The 11354-nt window shown below is 31.9% G+C and overlaps 1 protein-coding gene across 1 annotated transcript; it reads left to right on the top strand.

Moving 5' to 3' along the window:
* LOC100778775 (protein JINGUBANG) lies at positions 1–1676 on the top strand. Its single transcript, XM_003517696.5, has one exon. It carries the CDS (start codon positions 200–202, stop codon positions 1499–1501), a length of 1302 nt encoding a protein of 433 aa, XP_003517744.1. The 5' UTR covers positions 1–199; the 3' UTR covers positions 1502–1676.
* Positions 1677–11354: the final 9678 nt, after the last annotated feature.

The raw sequence follows: 11354 nt of genomic DNA, 5'->3' as shown, positions 1-11354 counted from the left end.
AAACAAGTCATTAAATTGTGAAGGGGTCAACGGGGCGACACATTGGCCATTAGTCATGCCTAATTGCAAACTGCTAACATGCACCGTTTCCCACCTTAAAAATTGCTAACACGAACATGTCTCTATAAAACCCACCTCACCTCAAAACTCCCACACAAACAAGAGCCAAAAGCCAACACACAACAAAACTCAAACAAAAATGGGACTTCTTCAACGTCCCTTGTGTTGCCACACACAACAACCACAATCCCATCATCACCTTCATTCCGAGTCATCAACTTCATCCTCCCTCTCTTCACAACCAAGCCTCCCTTCTGTCCCCTCCCTCACCCCACAAAAACCGCATTTCCTCGAAGAACAACCCCAAACCACCCACCACAGACTCATCACCGCCGTCAAGGGCCACACCTCACCAATCTTCTCCCTCGCCCTCCACGGCAAGTCCCTCTATAGCGCCTCCTCCGGCGGCGAAATAAGAGCATGCAATAGAAATCCCACATCGGCTAATGATATAATCACATTAAAATATATAAGTAATGTCAACACCAACACTGTTGTCGCGACCAGCAACGCGCCAATCAAGTCCCTCATCGTATCCCACGACAAGTTATTCACTGCTCACCAAGACCACAAAATCCGTGTCTGGAAAACAACAACCGACCAACCCGGTAACAACAACAACAACAACCCGAACTACTACAAATGCGTCGCCACGCTTCCCACCCTCCACGACCGTATCTCCAAACTCTTCTCCTCCAAGAACTACGTCGAGATTCGCCGCCACAAGAAGCGCACGTGGGTGCATCACGTGGACACCGTCTCCGCCCTCGCGCTTTCCCGAGACGGGTCCCTCCTCTACTCCGCTTCATGGGACCGAACATTCAAGATCTGGCGAACCTCGGATTTCAAGTGTCTGGAGTCAGTTAAAAACGCGCACGAGGACGCAATTAATTCCTTAGTTTTGTCGAATAACGGTTTTGTCTACACAGGTTCCGCGGACACTAGAATAAAGATGTGGAAGAAGTTAGAGGGAGAGAAAAAGCATTCTCTAATAGGAACCTTGGAGAAGCATAAATCCGCTGTTAACGCTCTTGCTCTTAACTCCGATGGATCAGTGTTATATTCAGGTGCGTGTGATAGGTCAATTTTAGTGTGGGAGAGTGATCAAAATGAAAATAATAACACCATGGTGTTGGTGGGTGCTTTGAGGGGGCACACAAAAGCGATACTGTGTTTGGTGGTGGTGGCGGATTTGGTGTGTAGTGGATCTGCTGATAACAGTGTTAGGGTATGGAGGAGAGGTGCTGAGAAGAGTTATTCGTGTTTGGCGGTGTTTGAAGGTCATCGACGACCCGTGAAGTGTTTGGCTATGGCTGTTGACTCCAACAGTGGTGGTCCTCGTGAGGATGATCATAATAGTAGCTCTTATCTGGTTTACAGTGCAGGTTTAGATTGTGAGATTAAAGTGTGGCAAATACGCGTTCCTTCGCTGTCGTTGTGATTCTTTTTTTGTTACTACAATTTTTTGCTCCCTTCATTGGATTTGTAAATAGGATCAGAATTTTTTTTGTTATTTTGATGTGTAACTTGGCTTCTTTTTTTCGGTGTAGTGGTATTTTTACTACTAATTTGACTGAAAAAATAAAGAAGATTTGGAGATGGATTCATACCACCAAGTTTGATTTGGTTTTTCTGTGTACGTCATACGTACTTGGATTATTTGCTTTAGATAATTGGACACTGTGGGGATGAGAATGACTTTAGTTAAAATTTAGTTTTAGGAAACCTTTTATATCTCAGTATATTTTTAGTGTACAGTACAAGAAAATTATACGGTTTTTTTTATTTAATATTAAAATTAAGAAATGTTCGTAATATACTTTCTAAGGATTCTTTTTTTACCAAAAAGGGCTCGTATCATTATTATAACAATCAGGTAGATAATCAAAATGTTGTGAACTAGTATAGTATAGAATTTAAACATCCTTTCTAGAGAATGAGCTACGGATTAAACTCACTAATATTAAACACACTCTTAAATATTCTATGAATTTTATTAAAAAATATAAATTTTTTTGGATCTTATAATTTATGATTTTCAATCATGATTTTATAACTTTTAATTAATAAATTGTTATTGATAAGTAAAATTATGTTAAAAATAATGTGTACTAGTAGTACTACTCTAAAATATTACTATTTAAACATTTTATAATATTTAAATATATAACACCATATTTCATTATATTTCTTGGATAGATCAACCATCAATTATATTTTTTTAGATTTAAATTATTAATATTTTTAATAAAATTAAAAAAATAATATTTATTGATAAAAAAAAGTACCAAGTGCGCTTGTAGTATACGGTTTTGTAAATTTTCTAGCAATTTCCTTATTTCTTTCTTGAGATATGTTATTCTCCGTTCTTCTTTTGACTTGAAAAGGAGACAAAAATATGACGTTGGAGGTTATTCGCAAAAGAGAATGGTTACCTGTCCTTTCTTGTTGTACGGGAGACTTCAAAGCGCAAGTTGCATTATCTAGAAACTTATGACTAACTTTTTCATTCAAAATTCTTGAGATATGAAAATTACAGAAGAATTTAATACCAAACATAGCTTCAAAAGTAAGAAAACCTTAACGTGTAAAATATTTTCTGGGACCACAAATAATGGTATCTAAAAAACTTTCTGCTTTCATATATATATACCTAACGTCAGGGAAATGGACTTATCCAAGACGTTCCATACTTCCACTGCCTTACCCCCATTCTTTGATTTTGTTTATGTGTAGGCTGTAGCGCACTACAACAAGCTTTGAATAGTTCACAACTATTTATATCTACATGATTTGCCCACAAGTACAAACATTAAAAAAATCTCTCCTACTTTTTTTATCTGATCATATGATATTAAAATGAGACAATTTCTATCAAAAATAATAATTAATTTTTGTCGGAACTATTAATGTACACAGTTGGATACTAGATACTTTGTTCAAATTTAATTTCGTATATAGTTAATATATAAATTTCTAAGTGCTAATTAATTTTTTAACTTGCTGCTTGTTTATTAATTATGCATGAATCGGTCCGGTAACGTGGGACCAATATATCATTTTATTATCTCCAAGAGCAATATAACTAATGCAGAATATAATCAATTGGATAATTTAATTTGTTCTGGAGGATACCAGTCCACACGAACCCCATATAATCAGGATCTGGTTGGTTAAAGAGGATTCGCCTTATATACACGGCTAGCTTAACATCCTTGCCATAACACTCTTAATTTCAGAGATGAATACAGAAAACATACAAGGATAAAACAAAAGTAATTAAATTTTAACCTACAATTATATTAAAAATTGACAAGACTATATATATATATATATATTCACTGCAAAGAATTGATTATATATATTAATACAAGACTGAATTTGATATAAGAGATATCAAACTGAGGTTAAACTACAGTCATAAATAACAGCAGTTCAAATTATAGGAAAGCTATGGGGAATAATGCATCCTTCCCATTACCATACTACTCATATCACCCGTTGCCCTTGTCCCCACACATTTCGTGAATTGATTTACATAAATAAGTCACTTTGTTACCGTCTTTTTAAAAATAATTTAAATTTATAATTTTAAATCTTTAAAATATTGTTTAGATTTAAAAAAAGATATTATTTCTACAATGTTGTTTAGAATTAAAAAATACATTCTATAAATTAGATATTTATTTCCTCTTTTAAAATTATGATGATAATATGTTTATATATAGAGGTTCTATTAAGATGTGAAGAATTACTTAGCCTGCAGATGGGATTACCATTCTAGGTGAGAGAGAGGTCATGTTCAAGGAATATTTGCAAATTTATTTATTTTATCCTAAAAACTTATTGTGAGGAGATCGTGAATGTAAAGATGAAAGTTTAAATCACATTAAAGAAATTGAGGTTAAGGTTGTGAATGAAGGAGTGAGAACCCGAATTACATTAAACAAATTTGTGATCTTTTTTTATTTTGTTTATGGTGTTGTCTCTTGTTCTTAGTTATGTAATTTTTGAGTAATAAATATATGAATGCATTTTATTTCCTCCCAACAATTAGTTTCAGAGCTAGATGATCTTGCGACTTGGTCACCAAAGAGATAAGAGTATTGAAGAAGTTTGAGAAAACTAACGCGGGATCTGTGTAAGATCCTTGTGTCGAAAGTGTACTTGGCAATGTGATAGTCAAAGTGTCATGTTCCAATGGAGGATATTGTTTAAATTTTAAAAAAGGATATTGTTTTATTTCTATAATATTGTTTAGAATTAAAGATATATTCTGTAAATTAGATATTTATTTTCTCTTTTAAGATTATAATGTTAGATCTATATATAGAGGTTCTTAAGATGAGAAGAATAACCCAGCTTGAAGAGGGGGTCATCACCCTAAGTGAGAGAGGGGGTCATGTTAAGGAAAGTTTACAAGTCTGTCCAGCTTGTCCTAAAAACTTGTTGTGAGGAGATCGTAGATGTAAGGATGAAAGTTCAAACTATGTTAAATAAATTTGTGATCTTTTTCTATTTTGTTTATAATATTGTCTCTTATTTTTTGTTGTGTGATTTTTTTAATAATAAAAATGAGTGTGTCCCCCCTACAAATCAACAAATGCAAGAAGATCCATCTACTAGCACAGTTAGATTTAATGTGCAAAATGAAATTGGCTTAAGTGACACTGATAAATTACAAACTACATTTGAAAAGAGATTGCAAGCTCCTGCAGTCACCATTCAAAGAGTTCAAAATTCTTTTACTTAAACTTCATTTTTTTATTCTTAGAGTTCAAATAGTTCTAAGATTTATCCACATATTAACATACTCAAACATCCTAATCCCTATGTTTCTAGAGATAAATACAGCTAATATACATTATCCATGTATCCAACACCATATGATGGGATTAGAAAAATATCTTTAATTATCAGGAGCAAAGAAAAATCTTCTACTTGAACAAGCTTTAAGAATAATTTATAAGTGTTCATAAGCTTTGATTTAGAAATCTATTTGTCGAAAAGGTGTTTTGGGAAGCTATCAAAAGTTGAATTCCTTGTACAGAAAACTTCAAATTTGCGTTTGAATAAGTAATTCAGTTTTGCTTCAAATGAAAATTTTCAACCGTTATAAATAACTTAAATGAAACTTGTTGGAATAAGGCAAGCAAGTCACGGCTTCAAATATGTCTTGAATTACAGGTTGGGAAAGAACAAGTTCCCTTGATACTCTCTCTCCATGACGACACCAAAATGTGTAACTTTTAGGAAATAGTTTACAGACCGAGTGGTCATACACTTCTTGACAAGTTCTCCACTTCCTAAAGCCACGTTGATCGCATGGACGTATTATTGTACCTACACTAGCGCTATGTTGAAAGGTAAAATCTAAAAAGTTATTCAATCACCAAATATTTTGGTGTATTGCGTGGAAACTTGATCCAAGATTTATCCATATCTACATGCAAGCAAGTGCACAAACTTCAGTATATAAAACATAAACGGAGGAAAAGGCAACTATGAAGTTAACATTCATCTACCTTATAATTAACATAAGAAAATAAATTTAAACAACATTACATGTGGAAGACATAGTCACAACAAAATTGGATTTCCTTTACTTGTCTAAAATGAGAGAGAAAACATGACATAAATTATGTATTTTGATACTTTATCAATATGATGTTGTAAAAGAAAAGGCAGAATATGTGAAAGGCGTTACCTTGCCTGACTAAGGAGAAGGAGCTAGAGCTAGAGTCTCAATGGTAATAACAAGAATCTCAACCTGAAGGCTGCAACAAAAATGAATTTAAACATATACTAGTGACATAAATCTGATTTGTTGTTACCTATAATATGAGTATTTACAAATTTAACTTCCTAGGGCAATTCAAATCGAGTTCAGAACATGGTCAATATGGTCTAACAAAATCTCTTGTACTCTATTTCCAACCTAGTATTTTCTATTGGGTCAACATACCTATGTGTGTATTTCGATATTAACTTGTGTGAATTACTAATAGAGTAGATTAATGATAGGTTGTAAATGCATGACAGATCTTGAGCAAACATCACATATTAGTTATTTTGGAGGGGGTTCAAAAGCTGCCACTAATTTTTATTTGAATTGGGAAAAGATTTAAAAAGAAAATTTTAGTGAAAATCTTGTCTTGTCTATAAAACAACATTAGATTTAGAGCTCTAACTAAGTATAGGGAAAACTAGAAAGTTCTGGGCTAACATGGTTAACGTAGAGTTAGTGGTGCAAGCATTTAACTATTTTTATCATTATCGAATTCATTCCATATGAAGGAAATAAATAAATGATGGTGAAAAAATCATGTTAATGATAGAATGAACTGGATATATCATGTTTAATTAAGTTCCATTAGTAAGATTCTCTTATAATATCCTACAAGCAATTCTATACTTTCTTAATTGTCTACTCCTTTACAAATTCTAGATATATATCCTAAAAAATTTGAAATTTATTTATCAATCTGATTTTAAGTAAATCATTTTCCAATGAGAAACTATTCGTTCAAAGAAATGACTATTGTACTTTAAAAAATTAGGTTGTGATTATGTGATAGGAAAGGAACTGAATTTCTTGTGGACAATGATCTGATTACAAAGGTAATACATAGAAAGTTTGGAAATTGAGAATGAAAAAGAAACAGATCAGAGAAGGAAAACTTCTTTGCCCTGTGGCAATAACCACCCAAAAAATTATTACCAACCTATCTCATTTCCTCTTTCCCCTTGTATCTCGCACAACCTTTAACTTAGCCACAATGCTTTTCACACTTGTTGCCCTATATTCAGTTTGTGATAGCTAGCTTACATGAATCCCTGCTTTGCTTGCCCTTACCCATATAGCCATATAGGAGTGCCTAACAATAACACAATAGAATTTGTTGGTAATCCTTTTGCTGTCACAGAGTTAATTTCCATTAAACAAATTTATTGACAGATTTCCATAAAGGTTTAATTAGTTATTTGGTTCTTGTCTTTTTTATTATTAGGAGAGTGAAGGTGATTAAATTGAGCTCTCAATTAGATTTGTTATCTTAGACAAGCACAATTTCCCTATCCAATTTCACAATCCTAAGATATTTACACTTACACTACCCTAATGGCCAAGGAAACCTGAAGTTAATATTCATTCAAAATTTATGTTTGGAGACAGTCTAGATCAAAACTCTGCATAATAAGTGTAGAGGAACAAAGATCTTGTATCACTCACAAGTCACACCACTAAAATACAAATTCAAGCAAGAGGATGCAAACATTTACATGCCAAAAAAAAAAGGAAAAAAAACAATGAATGCTCTTTGTTTAGCCAACAAAATTACATTTAACCTGAATACATCATACCTGTGAGGGATGTACTTAAGGCACCTCCAAACAACCTGGCAACTAGAATTATGACAAACCCAAATGGATGAGTATCAAAGCCAAGATGTTCTTTTGCATACAAATCAGCAAATGCAAGAAGATCCATCTACTAGCACAGTTAGATTTAATGTGCAAAATGAAATTGGCTTAAGTGACACTGATAAATTACAAACTACATTTGAAAAGAGATTGCAAGCTCCTGCAGTCACCATTCAAAGAGTTCAAAATTCTTTTACTTAAACTTCATTTTTTTATTCTAAGAGTGCAAATAGTTCTAAGATTTACCCACATATTAACATACTCAAACATCCTAATCCCTATGTTTCTAGAGATAAATACAGCTAATATACATTATCCATGTATCCAACATCATATGATGGGATTAGAAAAATATCTTTAACTATCAGGAGCAAAGAAAAATCTTCTACTTGAACAAGCTTTAAGAATAATTTATAAGTGTTCATAAGCTTTGATTTAGAAATCTATTTGTCGAAAAGGTGTTTTGGGAAGCTATCAAAAGTTGAATTCCTGGTATAGAAAACTTCAAATTTGCGTTTGAATAAGTAATTCAGTTTTGCTTCAAATGAAACTTTTCAACTGTTATAAATAACTTAAATGAAACTTGTTGGAATAAGGCAAGCAAGTCACGGCTTCTGATATAGTGGAGCATGTGCAAATTTTGTCCCCCTTCTTATCTTTATCTCGCTAAAATTTAAAACTTCTATTAATTATACCTTGTACTATTATTCATTTAAAGCTTTTCATAGCATATTTCCTAACCACTAGCCAAATTCATTTTGAAAATGTAAAATAATCAAAACATTGAGCAAAACAATACGTAATGCAGTGCAGTTCTTACTCTGAAGTTCACTATATGAGGTTCAATTAGAAATTTCACAAATCCATGAAAATTTAAGTGAAATTACTATTAGAAAAACAACCAGAGATAGCAAGGGAATTTCGTTCCACGCATCACCAGATTGAGTAGCACACTGTATTAGAAATAAAAATCAGAGCAAAGCAAAACAGCAATTGCATTGTTAGAATGAGAATGGCCAATAACTTTAGAAACCAACGTTAAAAACCGACACTAAATACAATTTTTAAATGAATTTAACGGCGATTTTAAAAACGGACGTTAAAAAACTGATGTTAAGTAGCATTTTTTGCATAGTGCCAACTCATCACAACACAACGATTATTTTTTTATAGGCAAGAGTTAATTTCATATGTGTTGCTATGTGATAGGCAAAACCTATGATGTCACGTCACCAACTACTTACAGTTTTTTAAAATACCCTCTTAACACACTTGTATCGAAGAGAAATCCGATTTAATTATAAATTAGAATTTTTACACAATGAATACAATTCTTAATTACTACACAGAATTTTACATTCTCATCCTCCTTTCATAGAATAAAACCAATATAAAATCAATGTAAGCATGAGAGTCTTATTTTCTTATAAAATAAAACATACTTGAGAATCTTTTTAAGTTACCTTCTAACAAACATGAAAATATATATATATTTTCATCTCCATAATTTCAGGAAACCAATAAGATTCTATAAAACAAACGCTTCCTTTGGGTTAGTAGGAGCTTGTTTGATTTACTTTTCATTTTTTTGTTTCAAAAACTGTTTTGTTTGATTTACTTTTCATTTTTTGTTTCAAAAACTGTTTTCAAAACAATTTTCCTTTACTTCTCAATACGTTTATCATCTAAAATCTATTGAATTTTAAAATCTATTTTAAAAAAAAGGTCTTCTAAAAACAGAAACAGCTTAAAGAAGTTTTCCTTTTCGATTATCAATAGCAACATATAGGTTAATACATTTACTGGTTAAAATAGCAAACACGTTATGTTCTCAAGGCAAAAGTAGGAGATAAAAGTACATACAAAGAAAGAAAAATGGTATTGACAGGAAGGTTGTTCAAACAAAGGGTTATACAGGTATAAGCTGTGGAGGCCACAATTGAAAACCAGTAGCTATTTCCATTCTAACTTAACTAAAAAGCTTAAGTCACCAATCAAACAACTTTTTCTGTTTTTTAGTTTTTGAAAACTAAAAACAATTTTTAAAAATGATATGCAAACACACCCTAAGACTATCCTCCAATTGTTTAGGGTGGTGTTAGACTTTGAAGGTGAATTTCACAAGGGCAACTTGGTAAGTATCCATATGAATTTCCTGTGGTTGTTTGAGGAAGCATGTATTGAGTTGTAGGCTTGATGAGATTCCCTTTTTATCTTTCTCAGATTATTATATATTTATGAAAATATATTTAATTAAAAATAATTTTTTCGTGAACTTCATTTTAAATAATCCAAGCTAACATGTTAATTGGTTGCACAGGGTTGGTCCAGGCAGAACCCAATTAGATAAGAGTAGATATCAACATAACAAAAGGAAGCACATGTGTAGCATAAGTCAACTAAAGTGCATTGACTTATCATACTTGCGCTACGTTTTCGTCTTACTAACCTTAACCAACATTCTCGTCCCTGCGTAAATTCCTCGTTATGAATATAGGGACCCATTCCCCCAAATAACGCAACGGGTCCACATGATTGCAAGAATTTCCTTTTTCTTTTCCTACAATCTTTCCCGTCTTTGCCAGTATTATTATTGTTTATATGTTACATGTAAAGTTTTGTGAGTTGGACTTTATTAAAATCGTATTTATCATCGATTAGTTAAGTTTTGCAAAAGCATAGCTTAATAAGGGTGAAAAACACTAATGTATTTATCATCATTGATAGTGTTTCTGAGAATGATGGATGCGTAGGTGATTCTGATAAGGATTCCAGCAAGCCACGGTGGTCTCTGATGAGGAGTGAAAACTTCATAAACACTTTGATTAGGGATGTTTGCGGCATAGTTTGATTCAATTTTTTTTATTAGAAAATCATCAACATCAAATATAAAAATTAATGTGTGGTACGCTTTGATTTGGTTTGAATATAATATTAAATTCAAGCCAGTCTTTTGTGATTTAGTTTGGATCTATTTTTACTTTAAAATATTTTTAATTTTATAATTATATGGTTTTAAAAATATTTAATTTAATTATAAAAAATTGACACCAACCTTGTCAAACATTCAAATTCTTATTTAGATAATATGGTCCAAGAGCAGCTCATAGGTTCATATACATTTAAAAATATAATGTGTTTTGACGTCTTGTATATAAATTTTATGAAATAGAAGCTAGAAACTAATACTCTAATCAATACTCACAAGTATAATTAAGCTCAAATTATACTTAAAATGAATTTTATATAATTCAATGGTATATATTTATGTTGTACATGTAAAAAAAAAAATGAATTAAGGGCAATCCGAATCAAACCGATCGACTTATTCAAAAATCAATCCAACAAATAAAAAAATATTGATTTGATTTGTTTTTTTAATTTTTTAAGTGTTTTTAATTTTTATTGTGGATCAGCTTGAATTTTAGACACTCTTAAGACCGATGTTAAAGTTAGTGAGTATAAAAAATATATAAGTGAGCTTAGATTTATATATACTTGTAGGCATAAAATATACAAGTGAAGTAGTTGTGTAGTTATTGTGGGTCATGCAAAAAAAAACAAGTAAAAACAGGAGATCATGATGCATAACTTTGATTAAATAATGTTGACTCTTGACAAATAAAGCGAATATTATCTCTATACATAATTTTTTTTATTCTTCTAAGACTCCTTAAACCTTCAAAATAGTGATGACACTTGAAAAATAATAAAATTTATATGGTGGTGATCTGCCATGAAATAAGAGGAGGAAGACTTTTATCAACAGCTAGAGAATCTATATTAAACCCTAATAAGATATCGTATTATTTGCGATATTCTCACTCTATTGACTGCTTAGAGTACGCATTTCCAGTCCTCAATGCAGCAAG

The sequence above is a fragment of the Glycine max genome, chromosome 1 (genome assembly GCF_000004515.6).
Source record: "Glycine max cultivar Williams 82 chromosome 1, Glycine_max_v4.0, whole genome shotgun sequence".
Classification (NCBI taxonomy): Eukaryota; Viridiplantae; Streptophyta; class Magnoliopsida; order Fabales; family Fabaceae; genus Glycine; species Glycine max.
The sequence above is the reverse complement of the archived record's forward strand: the minus strand, read 5'-3'. Positions and strand labels throughout refer to the sequence as shown.